The sequence below is a fragment of the Hippocampus comes genome, unplaced genomic scaffold (assembly GCF_001891065.2).
Source record: "Hippocampus comes isolate QL1 unplaced genomic scaffold, H_comes_QL1_v1.1 scaffold85, whole genome shotgun sequence".
Lineage (NCBI taxonomy): Eukaryota > Metazoa > Chordata > Actinopteri > Syngnathiformes > Syngnathidae > Hippocampus > Hippocampus comes.
This window is the reverse complement of record NW_017805540.1, coordinates 267,164-282,983: the sequence shown is the minus strand read 5'-3', so window position 1 is coordinate 282,983 and position 15,820 is coordinate 267,164. Positions and strand designations below refer to the sequence as shown.

Genomic DNA, 15,820 nt, shown 5'->3' with positions numbered 1-15,820 from the left:
TTCGCTATTGATGATAAAAAGGGTTTTTCAATGTGATGGTTTGTATTTTACGGCAATCAGGGGCGCATCAAAGACTGAAAACACAAAATAAAATTGCAATGTTTCATCCAGCGGCTGCCATTTCAACCCAGAGATCAATAAAGTGCTCGAATTATGTTTGGATGTCCGTAATGCAATCAATAGCCAATTGAGATACAATTCTGCTGTTCTACAGTAAAATATTGATGAGGATATTTGTAAATTGGTTCTCGGTTGAAAGAGATATTTCAGGAAGCATGCGTTGCATCCCGAGACTCAATTTTCACTTTTTTTTTTTTTGCCCCGGGTACAAGTAATACTACACCCTGTGTCTCAAAAGCAGACACGATATATCAGACCGATTCCATTTCCAAGAAGGCCCTGCAAAGTCAGCAGAAAGACTCCTAGAGAGTAGCAGACTTCCTTACTCCTTTTTTTTAATCAGGTCATTTTCAAAATCACATACAGGCACATTTATAATATTAACTATATTACAAATAATGCCTAGTGACTTATCAGCCTTCCTCATTTGCTACGCCAAGACTTGAAATCCTTTTTTTTTTTTCCTCCCCCTCTATACGTCGTCGTCTTTTCTCTTTCAGTTTGACTGGTCTGAACTTCAATTTGATGTCATTTTCTATCAGGACAGGAAGGATCCTCCTGGGTGGCAATACCCCTCGGGCAACACTCTCGGAGTAGAGTTGTGCAAAGTCCATCGGCGCTTTTCTGGCAACCTGCAGCTGCCGCCGTTGTCATGGCGACAGGCGGAGAAGGAGCGGGAGCGAGGAAGTTTGGTATCCCCGGTGGAAGACCCAGTGACTCACGCCAGGCCGACTAGTCTACCAATCGCTTCTCTGCCCCGGATTGACATTACAAAGGCTGACCCCAACAGGTGAGGCTTTTGGCGTTCAAATTCAAATTGAAAGTAAGTGAAAGTGAAATATTGGAAAAAGGATGAAAAAACGGTGACTTCTATTTAAAAAAAAAAAAAATGAACGCCAATATGACATTTTCTTTGAATCATTGCACTTTATCACGGGTGATTTATAGTCACGTGTGTTACTTTGTGCCCGCAAGATCACTTGATTACTTGGTGATGAGCAAGCATTAATGAACAAAGATGCCCCATGGCATTATTCTAGTGGGACCAAGTTGTTTGACCAGCAAAGCATACGTATTTATTTGTGCAAGATAGTTGCATCTCAAATCTAGGTCAAGGACAGACTGGTGGCTATATTTTAGATTTTATGAAACCACCTCTCGACTTGATGGGATTTGTGAGAATGTTACACAAGACATCACGCATGGCATCCTGTTGAGCTTCACGTTTTTCTTCAAACCTTATAAATGCTCTTTATGGCCTCTTGCCTTTAGCTTGGAGGGAGAGAATGGCCCATCATTGTGCTGCAGTCCCTCAGACCCTCAAGCCTCCCCGAATTCGGGACTGGTTCTTCATCCCAACCTGGCGAGCCACGGCCAGCGTCGAGAGTCCTTCCTCTACCGCTCTGACAGCGACTACGAATTGTCCCCTAAGTCCCTTTCTCGAAACTCTTGCATCGTTGGAGAACTGTGAGTCGTTTTCCATCGTTATTGCTTGGGACAGTTTATTTATTTATTTTTCTAATCATTGTTTTTGCCTTTCATTTTAGCCACGGAGAGGACTTGATAGTGACCCCCTTTGCCCAGGTAAGTCCGTGAGCATAAACAAGCATACATCAGTTCCCCCTGAGCCTTTTTTTTTTTTTTTTTTTTTTTAAATGCAAAGCTGTTGCATTTGAGTCACGTTAACTTTTTCTGCCATCTAGTGGCTTCTAGTTCAGTTTCAGCTTTTAATTGTTCTGTTTTACTCAATTGACTCCATATTATTATATTTTAGCCATCCATTGCTAATCCTCAGTAAGGTTGCGAGGTGTGCTGGAGTCTCTGACTTACAAAATCCAGAATGTATTGTTTAGGTCGCTTAACTTTTTTAAAAATAGAAAATGAATAATAATATGTTACCCAGTGGTCAGACTGGTTAGTGCGTTGGCCTCACAGTGCAGAGGTGCAGGATTCGATTCCAGCTCCGGCCTTCCTGTGTCGAATTTTTCCATATTCTCCCCATGCCCGCGTGGTTTTCCCCCGGGCATTCCGGTTTCCACCCACATTCCAAAAACATGCGTGGTAGGGTAATGGAACACTGTAAATTGTTCCTAGGTGTGAGTGTGACCATGGATGGTTGTTCGTCTATCACTGGCAACCAGTTCAGGGTGTACCCAGCCCCTGAGGATAAAGCGGATCGGAAAATGCGTGGATGCATAATATTATGTTAACTGTGTTAAGTTTCCATTTTAACTGTCTCCATATAGAAAAAAAAAACAACAACTTGGAAGAATAGTCACTAACTGACTGTGTCATGGCTAAGTGAAGTCCTTGCATGGCACAGCATGACTTCACTTCCAACCCAGAGACAGCGAGGCTGCGATTCGTTGTCTGTCTCTGTGCGCGCCATGTGATGGACTGATGACCAGTTCAGGGTGTAGTCGACCTTTTGGCGGATGTCAGCTCGAATTGGCTCCAGATCACACTAACTGGAAATCAGCATATCATAATCATCAGCATATCAAAGTCAATGCCAGTTTTTATTTTCTGTTCTGTATTCGGTAATGAGAGCCAAACAAATGATTGCTGTGCATGTTGCATGACACTTAAAAACGGAATCCTTCTCCTACTTTGTTGCTTTTTGATAACAAATACTGTACACAGTTTCCGCTTCTCATCAAGTTGAATTGTTTTCCCAGGTTCTGGCAAGCCTTCGAACGGTCAGGAATAACTTCACCACATTGACAAATGCGCAGTGTGCATTCAATAAGTAAGTCAATAGTTTTTGCTTTTTGGGGGGTTGGAGTTTCGCACAGTAAAAGGTTTTTACTGCAAGCTTCAGTAATGTCTCAGTATTAAAGATTCTTGTGGAGGCTCTCAGTCGTACAGGAAAGTTCCATCGTAGAAAGGGTTCTGTCAGTCGTCATCTGTACTTGTGGGTAAAAAACAAAAAACAAAAAAAAAAAAAAAAAAAAGGACGTTTCGCTTCTCTCACAGAAGCTTCGTCAGCGGTAGACAACCCTGAAGTCTCCGTGAAGACTCCGGGAAGTTGCTCTGCGCTAAAAGGCTGAGCGTGGCCTGTTTGAGGACTGGGTGGGGATGGTTAGTCACGCCCCTATGGTGAAGAGGCCCATTGGTTTCTAAACTCCCTATCATTGGGTCTTGATAGCTGAAAGAACTAAACTGTTGCCGGAACACATTTGTGAACTGTTAGAAATATGCCTCAACACAACTTACTTCAAATTCAGGGACACGTTTTACCACCAGGTCTTTGGATGTGCCATGGGATCCCCTGTGTCTCCCATTGTGGCCAACTTGTACATGGAAGAATTTAAAAATTTGGCAATGTCTTCATACAAAGGTCCCCCACCAAGCCATTGGTTTAGATATGCGGATGACACCTTTGTCAAAATCAAAACAACGGAAGTTGAGGGATTCACCGAACACATAAATAATCTAGACGACAGCATCAAATTCACCAGAGAAGACGCAAAAGACAACGCACTGGCCTTTTTGGATTGCAAGGTCAGCTTAGAGCAGGACAAAACTCTTAAGGTTGAGGTCTACAGAAAACCCACGCACACAGATCAGTATTTGCATTTCAAATCCAATCACCCGCTGCAACACAAGCTAGGTGTAATTAGAACACTTGAACACAGCGAGCCAAATCTCCACCAACACCAAGTCGAGAGAGAGTGAGGTCAAACACATCGAGAAGGCATTGTCAGGGTGTAGCTACCCTAAATGACCTTTGGCAAAGTTAGGAAAATTAAAACAAACAGAGAGGAAACCAACCAACAGAGAGAAAAGAAGAGAAGGGGTGTCTGTGTACCTTATATTGCCGGCCTCTCAGAGAAAATACAAAGAATATTTCTACAACATGACTCTGAGAGGCCGGCAATATAAGGTACACAGACACCCCTTCTCTTCTTTTCTCTCTGTTGGTTGGTTTCCTCTCTGTTTGTTTTAATTTTCCTAACTTTTTTAAAGGAAGCGATTTTTGTTAAAAAATTTTCACCCTCTCTGAACCGTGAAGGAGGTATCAGATTTAACCTGTCTCCTATTTACAATAACTTGTTGACCAGTAAGGGACATAGACATGCTGATCAGGCTAACTGAAAGTAGCTATTCAGCCTTAGCCCAAACAATAGGCCTAATCAAGACCCAATGATAGGGAGTTTAGAAACCAATGGGCCTCTTCACCATAGGGGCGTGACTAACCATCCCCACCCAGTCCTCAAACAGGCCACGCTCAGCCTTTTAGCGCAGAGCAACTTCCCGGAGTCTTCACGGAGACTTCAGGGTTGTCTACCGCTGACGAAGCTTCTGTGAGAGAAGCGAAACGTCCTTTTTTGCTTTTTTTGTTTTTTGTTTTTTGTTTTTTACCCACAAGTACAGATGACGACTGACAGAACCCTTTCTACGATAGTATTAAAGATTCCAATGTTTCTCACTTGGGGGCGCCGCTGTATCAAAAACATTTCATTCAAAATTCCTCGAAGAAACATCTATTGACCAATACCAAGTGAAGAATAAATTTAACATAAATATAAGCACTGTTTTCTTGTCATGTTAAGTCTGCTATTGAATGCTAAGTTGCTTTATAGCTGTTTTGGAGGAAGGAGGAATGAACTTCATTCACAATAATATGAAACAGAAGTCGATCATATGAATCCAGTGAGAGGGAAAGAAAAAAAATGTCACGCTGAAAAATATTACATTTTTCTTTTTCTTGTATCACTTTTTTTTTTTTTTTTTTTTTGTGACCTGTTGATGTGTCATCGTAGGAGGTCCCCTGCTGCAAATCAGTCTCCGGTGGCAAAAGTCTGTCTGTCAGGTAAGTTCAGCCTCTTACTGCCTGCAAGAGCAGCTCACTTGATGACCTTCCCAGAATTATTTGGTAACTCAAGGGAAGGGCTCACGTTGCGGCGTGCAATGACGTGCAGCAGTGTGTTTAGTCTGACGCTTTCAAGAATCACAAAGTCAGCTCAGCGAATGCTGTGACAAGCTCTGCTCAAGGTTTTATAATGAGCACAAAGGGGGATTTCCTGGGTACGTTGCGGTTCCCACCCGCATTCCAAAAATATACACATTAGGTTAATGAATTCAAGACTAAACTGCCCTAAAGTATGAATGTGAGTGTGGATGGTCGTTTGGCCCTGTGATTGATTGGCGGCCGGTACAGGACAGACCCTACCTCTGGCCTAAAGTCAGCTGCGTTAGGCCCCAAGTCACCCGTGACCCAAAGGAGGGTAATAGAAAATGGATGGAGGCATGTCCATGTAAAAAAAAATAATATTAATAATAATAAATAATAATAATGACGACAAAAGGTAACCTGTCACACAATAATCTTGCCACTAATGTCTTTTCATTTTCAGCTCAAAAATAACCATTCGCCAATTAAAAACTGACGTTGGCTGAAAATTAGGTCAGGGATTGAATCATTTGAGGCGTATAAAACATCAAAGTCCAAATTTCGAGTCTAAAGTGATGTTGTGAAAGTACAGATGGAGAGCAGGAGAGGAGGGAGTTATGGACATTGTTTCCTGCTGCACTGGTTCTTCAAGCCTGATTGACGTCAGCAAGGCCTTCAAAGCGGGCGCTCTCGACTTCCTATTATCACAGATGGGTCGCTGCAGCAGGAAAAAAAACAAGACAACGCTAAAGTCTCTAATTGTCTACGCCTCACTTCTCACAACCTTGACCGATCACTTATGCGTACAACTGTCCGTTAAGAAGAGGTGGGGGGGGGAAGACAAATTCGTCTCGCTTGCTGTTTTGAATGCAGTCTGCGACCCTCCCTTTTTCGCCATCGAATATGTCATCAGATACTTAAGAGAAAACAAAAGAACTCACACCTGCTCCTGAGTAATCGCAATTGTTCCTTTGTGCTCCTTTCTGTCTCATTTTCTCATCTGTCTGAACGGAAAAGGAGACCAGATTTTTCCTGTTTTGCATTTGTGTTCGCAAAAAAAAAAAAAAAAAAAAAAAACTCCCCTAACAGTGCTAAAAGATCCACTGCAGTCCATCTTGAATTACCCCAAGTAAGCAATGTGTGCTTTGGAACAAAGTCTTAGTTGGTCGGATTGTTGCATCGAGGGACATAGGGACTTCAGTAAAGAATAACTCGTCATTTTCAACCACTGAAATCAAATTTGATAAGGCAGAATTGAAATAAACCAAAAGCACATGGCCACAGTCACGAGCTGCAAGGCGAGGGGGAGTGGGTGGGGGTGCTGTTACTTTGCCACCTCACACTGTTTACGCTATCAGCCAGCACTATTGAATGTGAAACGACTCAAGTGTTGACCATGTGAGTTCGCAGTGTTTTCACCGCACGCCATCTTGACCCCATCAAACTCTTGTCCCGTGAGTCCAGCGGCCAACAAAGGGCTCACTCTTCCCTGACTGATTCCGATTATAGGCTTTGCTCTGTATTATACTTGATAACCGCAACGCGCAAAGCTTGGCCGTGACGTTCTTGACCGTCACTTCTGACTAATCTGAAACGGCTATCCGTAAGCATTAACCGCACATCATCGCAGGCGTCGCGGGGACCGAGTGTAAACCGTCATTTGTTGATCCCAAAGGATATTATGGCCTCTTACTGCCTGCAAGAGCAGCTCACTTGATGACCTTCCCAGAATTATTTGGTAACTCAAGGGAAGGGCTCACGTTGCGGCGTGCAATGACGTGCAGCAGTGTGTTTAGTCTGACGCTTTCAAGAATCACAAAGTCAGCTCAGCGAATGCTGTGACAAGCTCTGCTCAAGGTTTTATAATGAGCACAAAGGGGGATTTCCTGGGTACGTTGCGGTTCCCACCCGCATTCCAAAAATATACACATTAGGTTAATGAATTCAAGACTAAACTGCCCTAAAGTATGAATGTGAGTGTGGATGGTCGTTTGGCCCTGTGATTGATTGGCGGCCGGTACAGGACAGACCCTACCTCTGGCCTAAAGTCAGCTGCGTTAGGCCCCAAGTCACCCGTGACCCAAAGGAGGGTAATAGAAAATGGATGGAGGCATGTCCATGTAAAAAAAAATAATATTAATAATAATAAATAATAATAATGACGACAAAAGGTAACCTGTCACACAATAATCTTGCCACTAATGTCTTTTCATTTTCAGCTCAAAAATCCACATTCGCCAATTAAAAACTGACGTTGGCTGAAAATTAGGTCAGGGATTGAATCATTTGAGGTATAAAACACATCAAAGTCCAAATTTCGAGTCTAAAGTGATGTTGTGAAAGTACAGATGGAGAGCAGGAGAGGAGGGAGTTATGGACATTGTTTCCTGCTGCACTGGTTCTTCAAGCCTGATTGACGTCAGCAAGGCCTTCAAAGCGGGCGCTCTCGACTTCCTATTATCACAGATGGGTCGCTGCAGCAGGAAAAAAAACAAGACAACGCTAAAGTCTCTAATTGTCTACGCCTCACTTCTCACAACCTTGACCGATCACTTATGCGTACAACTGTCCGTTAAGAAGAGGTGGGGGGGGGAAGACAAATTCGTCTCGCTTGCTGTTTTGAATGCAGTCTGCGACCCTCCCTTTTTCGCCATCGAATATGTCATCAGATACTTAAGAGAAAACAAAAGAACTCACACCTGCTCCTGAGTAATCGCAATTGTTCCTTTGTGCTCCTTTCTGTCTCATTTTCTCATCTGTCTGAACGGAAAAGGAGACCAGATTTTTCCTGTTTTGCATTTGTGTTCGAAAAAAAAAAAAAAAAAAAAAACTCCCCTAACAGTGCTAAAAGATCCACTGCAGTCCATCTTGAATTACCCCAAGTAAGCAATGTGTGCTTTGGAACAAAGTCTTAGTTGGTCGGATTGTTGCATCGAGGGACATAGGGACTTCAGTAAAGAATAACTCGTCATTTTCAACCACTGAAATCAAATTTGATAAGGCAGAATTGAAATAAACCAAAAGCACATGGCCACAGTCACGAGCTGCAAGACGAGGGGGAGTGGGTGGGGGTGCTGTTACTTTGCCACCTCACACTGTTTACGCTATCAGCCAGCACTATTGAATGTGAAACGACTCAAGTGTTGACCATGTGAGTTCGCAGTGTTTTCACCGCACGCCATCTTGACCCCATCAAACTCTTGTCCCGTGAGTCCAGCGGCCAACAAAGGGCTCACTCTTCCCTGACTGATTCCGATTATAGGCTTTGCTCTGTATTATACTTGATAACCGCAACGCGCAAAGCTTGGCCGTGACGTTCTTGACCGTCACTTCTGACTAATCTGAAACGGCTATCCGTAAGCATTAACCGCACATCATCGCAGGCGTCGCGGGGACCGAGTGTAAACCGTCATTTGTTGATCCCAAAGGATATTATGACTGGCAATGGATCGTTAATATTTGTTAGATGCCTTTAGAATGGAATGTTACAGACAGCGCAATCAAAACGAGCCAAAGAGGGGCGGAACATTGATCAAGTTTCCAATTTTCATTTTACTCCTTTACATTTGAAGTACATTGCTTTTGGTGCCTCTCTCACAGACTCCCAGAACTGATTTGTCCAGCGGTTTGTCTCACGGGCCACCCCACTCCGGTTTAGTCTGGGCTAGTGACTCAAATCCGTGTGCGCAGCAAGAATCCGTTTCAGGTTTTCCAGGCTCACAGCCAAAGGAGAGGATCCTGAGGGCTGGAAGCTGCAGCTTGGTTAAGTATTTGAATTATGTCATTGACGTCAGCAGAGTCATAAACCTTGTTGCGGCACATCCCTCAAGCCGTCCCGTGCCAACAAAGCTGCATGGCGCATTGTTCGAGGGTCGTCAAACAGGCCCTGATGAAGTGTGCGCACGCTTATGTTTGTGTAACAACTGAAGTCTTTCGTTTGGATAGGTGAAGAGATTCTGTCACAATTGTAAACTACCTCATCAAAATTCAGGGTTGCTAGTGAAAGAAGACAGTCTTTGGATAGAGTGGTTGTGGTATTGGCCCGAATGTTTAGTTTTTGTCATTTCCACTCACAGATTATACTCAAACCATTTACCTCATCGACTAAAACGAGGGCAAATCCACAAAACAAAGGCTATGAGATATCATGTACGTCCTTTTTGATGCTTCTCATGATTGCGCCACCCGCTATCCTTTGTCGGCAGGAAAATTACCAGTGTCAAAATGTAAACTAAAAATGTAACATTACCAATGGAATTGACTTACGTAAGGCCCCACGGTCACATTCAGTTCAACGAATAAGCCACCCGTCACATGCTAAATCAACATCAAATCACAAAAGTTGTCACGGCAAATCATCAGGAAGTAGAATATGTTGATAGAAATGTTTTTGTTAGCTTAAATAGATCTGCTTGATGTTGTTTTAATTCACGAACAAATCACACTGCCATGCATACGAGCCACCTCGTCCCCTTATTACACAAAAAAAAAGTAAACCATATTCTCAACTCCATTTTTCTTTGTTTTTTTTAAAGCATTATCAGCACTTATTTGAACAACAGGAGACTTTTGATGCAATTTTATAATAACGTACAGTATGGAAAATACAACGACATTATAAGAGTACAGTGCAAACCATAACCCCTTTTTAATCCTGCCAATCGAAGCTTTCTTCATTCCTTACAGGTTCACTTTCGGTCTTTTTAACAGTGACAAGCAGATTTGATTTTCCTCCCAGTGTGAGATTGAAAATTGACCGATGAACGGGGATATTCGTGTTTGGAGCTAGGTCCGCTGCATGTGCCACATGCGCAACAATGATTGACACACTGTAATTTGGTTGCTTGGTGATCAACTGCTGCCAACATGAGTGAAAATACGATCCCTTCTTAATGCTAACATCTTTTTGTCTTTTTGTCATTTTTGTATCAACCCCGATAGCGCCCCTTGCAGTCGTTAACAAAAGTCACACTCGCAATTAGAGCTGGGGATTAAATATATTAATCATGAAATCATTTTGATCAGTGATTTTTTTTTTTCAGTCAATGGTTTAAAGACCGAACAATGACCCAAGATGATCACAAATATAAGGACTTTAATTAAAAAAAAAAAAAACAAAGACGATAACTGGCACAAAGATTAAAGCTGCTGGCACAAAAAAATGCAGGCAAATAATAGTTTAATTAAAAAAATTAACAATTGTATGAAGTTCATTATTGGTATAATGGTGTCTCAAATCAGTTGAGGCTCTCAACTGTTTTTTTTGTCATTTATAGAAACCCAAGATGACGATAATTAAAGGAAGTGGAGCTACATTCATTAAAAAAAGAAAAGAAAAAAAAGAGTGACGTATTTGGCGTGCGTAATTTGAGTTAGAAATCACACTCTACTTCTGTCATTAATCATTCAAGTTCATATTTGAGGGTTTTATTCTTTCTATTGTTCGGATGTCAACAGTGGTTAACCCATTTTCACACTTAACAGTTATCAAGGTTGATTTAAAAATTGCCCCTTGACTTGAATGTTTTTTACTTGAATGTTTGCAATAGTTTAACCCTGGAACAGATTATTTCAATTTCCATGATTCCCTATAGGATGAAAATGTTTGGAAATACGCAGTTTGACCAATTTGAAACTGTTTGGGGGTGCGGTGGGGGGGGGGGCTCATTTTTCCACTGCACTCATTAAACCAAGCAGCTCAAAATGTTCTTCCTTTTCTCACAATAAATTGACAAACATCAGTTGCAATAAGGTGATTCAGTACTCAGTCATTTGTCGGCGCCACGTGTCGTGAGAAGTCAAACGTATAACAGAACATTATTGCACATGTTGGTTTCACATTGGTTTCTCTCTCATACTCTCTCTCTCTCTCTCTCTCTCTCTCCCTTTGTCTGTCATACGAAATGCCATGAGGTCACAATGAAGAATGTTTGTTGGCGTACATGATCGCATAAAGCAAACTGGTGACTCAAACCTAACTGCAAATATTTCCTGACAAGTCAGATAAGCACGAATAAACTCAACGCTCGTCACAACATCCACGTCAACTTCATCTCTGTCCAGTAAATGGCTCACACACAATTCTTCTAGTTATTGATGAAACATTTTTGTTTCTTTTTAGAACATATAAAGCCTTTAACATTGGCTTTCCCCAAACCAGCTTTTAACGCTCATTACATGTCATTGCAGTAGTAGTTTTATATTCCCTTATATAACGCTTGTGCATTAAAGTAATCGTCTTCTCCTGTTGCTGCTGGCTGAAACCCTTCACAAGGTGGCATTACGGATAAGGCAGTGCAGTTTTGCAAACCGCACTTGAGCCAGACAGCCAAGGAAACAGGTTTGGGGGGTAGAATGAGCACAGAGAGGGGCAGTGTGAGGTGGATGAGAGCGGAAGGTGTCTTGGCCAGGAATGGATTTGGGGGGGGATGTTTTAGCCCAGCCAGTGTTGTTAGTGCTGTTGATGGCGCTCACAGAGGCTGGTTTGTGGCCCTATAGGGGAGAGCTGGGAAGCAGACAGTGTGTGTCTGGACACTGAGGCCTGTTGTCCTCATAGCAGCCGCCCGCATATGGCCGAGGCGTTAGGACACGCGGATGAAAAAAAAAAAAAAATAGACCTCCATTGAAAAAACAGGCTGGAAAAGTACCCCACGCTATATGTGGGTGTAGGTGCTGAGCGTGCGTCACACCACTTTTGACTGGTGACAGTGAGATACAAGATGTCAGTGCAGGTAGCTTTGAATCCCGAAATGTGAGGCTAGTTGAAGCATTTTCATCTGGCGCCACAACGGGAATACAAGAAAACAGTTCGGTCCAAAATTGTTAATACATTTTGAGTTGATTTTGAGTGATTTTTGGGACCGGGGTGGATATACTAGAGATGAAAATGACTCAAGACGTTCAAGTATATCAAGCGATGAACAAAAATGTACATATTTACAAAAAATACCTTGTCCTCATCTATGGTCACAAGCTATGGACCGTGACCAAAAGAACGAGATCCCAGATACAAGCGGCCGAAATGAGTTTTCTCCGCTGGGGGTCCGGGCTCTCCCTTAGAGATAAGGTGAGAAGCTCAGTCATCCGGGAGGGGCTCAGAGTCGAGCCGCTTCTCTTCCATATTGAGAGGAGCCAGATGAGGTGGCTCGGGCATCTTGAACGCCTCCCTGGTGACGTGTTCCGGGCATGTCCCACCGACAGGAGGCCCCGGGGACGACCCAAGACACGCTGGAGAGACTATGTCACCTAGCTGGCCTGGGAACGCCTTGGGATCCCCCGGGAAGAGCTATAAGAAGTGGCTGGGGAGAGGGAAGTATGGGCTTCCCTGCTAAAGCTGCTGCTCCCGCGACCCGATAGAAGATGGATGGATGGACCCTGTCCAAAATTATTCAAATCCTTTCTTGAATAGCAAACCTGAAAACCAACCATCGAGATGTCCCAAAAAGCTTCGCTGGGCTGCCTCGCTCATATCACCCACCGTGATATTCAGAGGTTGAGACACAGCTCTGTGCTACCTATGTAGCACCAGTCAGCTAGCAACAAGCTTTAGCTGGCGACTGCTGCGGAAAAACATGTCACGGAATCGCTCCAAAGTCAGTATTCATTGCCTCCGTAAAAGTGAATAAGCTACTTTTCATAAAATATCCTTGCGACAAAACCGCTCCTTGAAATGAAGTCACTGGTTCTCAAAACTGTTCGGCAATGGGGAAAAAAAATTACAGACAGCTCAAGATTATACATTCAAGTTTACAGGATGCTTATCACGGTGGCTTGGAGGCAAATGACAGATGGACCCAATCAAGTTAGCAAACAAGCTAACAAGTTTCTACCCAAACAGCTGAAATACAAAGTGACAAAGAAACACGAGCAGCAGACCACCACCAACCGCAGGCGACACGACGCCACATGGGACAATGAACCGAGACACTGAATGAAAACAGGGAATTCAATACAAACAGACAGACGAGACAACGAGGCACACCTGGACAAGACATACTGACAAGAACAGGCGGAGACAAATAGATGAGACACAGGGAAAACACATCAAAACAAAATCATAACATTATTAGCTCATTCAGGACCAGCCGATTCTCGACCAAGTCTGAAAAGACGTTTAAAAACGTCTTTGGGAGTGAATGAGTTAAAAAGGGAAAATTATCACCATGTCAAATCAAAAGCCCAAATATTAACAAAACGCAGATGACACACGCATGACAAGTCAGAGTGGGCAGAAGGGGGACTGCAGGTGGGCACGAGGGCGGCAGTGCAGACTTGCAGAGTTTGTCCTGCACGTTGACCGGATCAAGAGGAGTAAGAGGCTCATAACGTGCTCGGCCAGAGGAGGGTCGGATGGCAGCCGCAGACTGTGCGCCGCCGGAGCAATGGGTGACTGGCGTGGTGACTCCGGCCGCCCAGTCGGAATGTGGTCAGGTGACTGGAGAGACAAAGACAATAATGAGCAGACAGGAAAGATACCAAGAGGAGTCATAAGAAAACAAACCGGGACTCAATCGCAAGATTGAAAGCAAAATGAGCTGGATGTCAAACCACAAATCAAAATATGAACAAAACACAGATCGTGGCATATGCTGGAGGTTAATAGGATCCTTTCTAGTATGTTCTCCAAAATTTGACTGTAAGAACAGGGATAATGATACATGTTCACTTAATTTGGTAGCAAGTTGGATTTGCAATAGAATTACAGCAAGTTAACAATCGATGGCAACGGCTGCAGCCGCTGACCTACAGGCAAACATTTTGGAATCAGAACACCAAAAGAATATTTGTTCCGAAGCCTTTAAGACTAATTATAAAAATGACCTGGACGTTATTTGCAGTATAGATGAGCCAAGGTTTTGATTTCGGATGACTCTCCTGGACAAGACATACTGACAAGAACAGGCGGAGACAAATAGATGAGACACAGGGAAAACACATCAAAACAAAATCATAACATTATTAGCTCATTCAGGACCAGCCGATTCTCGACCAAGTCTGAAAAGACGTTTAAAAACGTCTTTGGGAGTGAATGAGTTAAAAAGGGAAAATTATCACCATGTCAAATCAAAAGCCCAAATATTAACAAAACGCAGATGACACACGCATGACAAGTCAGAGTGGGCAGAAGGGGGACTGCAGGTGGGCACGAGGGCGGCAGTGCAGACTTGCAGAGTTTGTCCTGCACGTTGACCGGATCAAGAGGAGTAAGAGGCTCATAACGTGCTCGGCCAGAGGAGGGTCGGATGGCAGCCGCAGACTGTGCGCCGCCGGAGCAATGGGTGACTGGCGTGGTGACTCCGGCCGCCCAGTCGGAATGTGGTCAGGTGACTGGAGAGACAAAGACAATAATGAGCAGACAGGAAAGATACCAAGAGGAGTCATAAGAAAACAAACCGGGACTCAATCGCAAGATTGAAAGCAAAATGAGCTGGATGTCAAACCACAAATCAAAATATGAACAAAACACAGATCGTGGCATATGCTGGAGGTTAATAGGATCCTTTCTAGTATGTTCTCCAAAATTTGACTGTAAGAACAGGGATAATGATACATGTTCACTTAATTTGGTAGCAAGTTGGATTTGCAATAGAATTACAGCAAGTTAACAATCGATGGCAACGGCTGCAGCCGCTGACCTACAGGCAAACATTTTGGAATCAGAACACCAAAAGAATATTTGTTCCGAAGCCTTTAAGACTAATTATAAAAATGACCTGGACGTTATTTGCAGTATAGATGAGCCAAGGTTTTGATTTCGGATGACTCTTTTTGAACTGCCAGTTTGCGTCCACCCTGACTGAAGGGAACTGGAGCAGGATGTGGTCGCACCTTCTTGGCAGCATAGGAGCCAAGAGCTCCGTATGTTGACGTAAATTTCAGCAGCTTACCGTATTTTATTTATTTATTCTTGTATTTATTTTGCGTAAATGGCTTTGATGTTGACTGTTCGGTTCTTTGCCACCGACTTTTATGTGACTTGGATGCCTTGATTCTTGGAACGCTTGGTGGCTAATAGTTTGTAACCAAGGGTACTTTGGAGTCCAGGCCAGGTGCTCAAGTTCGGGGAAATATTTCTAACGTCAGAAACAAGAAGCCTAATGGGCCATGATGTTCAAAAACCGTGCCCACATCGTCATCTGACTCTTGGTTCTCCTTTGCGATGCGTTTCAGTGGTGCTCGGTTTCTTCAGCAGCACACGTGTGAAATGAGATTTCATTGAACTTCTTTGTTCTGCGCCCTGGTTTGGAGTGTATTTGCCAATTCGGTGCTTTGAAGTGCTTTGATCCGCTATACTGACGTAAAATGGGGAGCAGCATGCTGGCTCCCTTGTTGTGCTAAGCAGATGGGGTAAATGTATTCCATGTGTGACGCTTATGAGGTCGATGGGTCTTTTTTCAAGGAAAAAGGAAGGTGGGGAAATCCAGATGTGTGCAGCGTCAACTGCTTTCGGGCACACATTTGGTGAATCAACCCCACCCCCTGTAGTTGCCATTTCATTCGAATTTGCTTCTTCTCATTTCTTTATCGAAATATTCAAGTCAAGTTTTTTTTTTTTCACCCCCACTTGTCACATGAATGGTCGCCTTGATTGTCCCTTTAGAGGCACTCCTCGACCTCGTATCGATTCCGCTCCATGTTTTATGCGAGTTCAGGGTCAAATAGGAAGTACTTTGGTTTCTTGGCACAGAGCTTGGTCCGGGTTTGGCCTCCCGCCAACGTCAGAGTCAAAGTTTGCCCCTTGCGTTACTTGTGCAAACAGGGTTTGATGTCTGATATAATACCCCCAATCCCTCCCCCGACCCG

At 43.5% G+C, this 15,820-nt stretch overlaps 1 protein-coding gene across 1 annotated transcript in view; it reads left to right on the top strand.

The window, feature by feature from the left end:
* Window positions 1–15,820, top strand: part of LOC109521263 (cAMP-specific 3',5'-cyclic phosphodiesterase 4B-like) — a 32,215-nt gene that overhangs the window by 1,132 nt on the left and 15,263 nt on the right. The window contains exons 2-6 of the mRNA XM_019879015.1: window positions 663–910; window positions 1,393–1,587; window positions 1,668–1,704; window positions 2,799–2,869; window positions 4,887–4,936. Of these exons, the coding sequence (XP_019734574.1) occupies window positions 663–910; window positions 1,393–1,587; window positions 1,668–1,704; window positions 2,799–2,869; window positions 4,887–4,936 (601 nt within the window). The remainder of the gene's footprint in view (window positions 1–662; window positions 911–1,392; window positions 1,588–1,667; window positions 1,705–2,798; window positions 2,870–4,886; window positions 4,937–15,820) is intronic.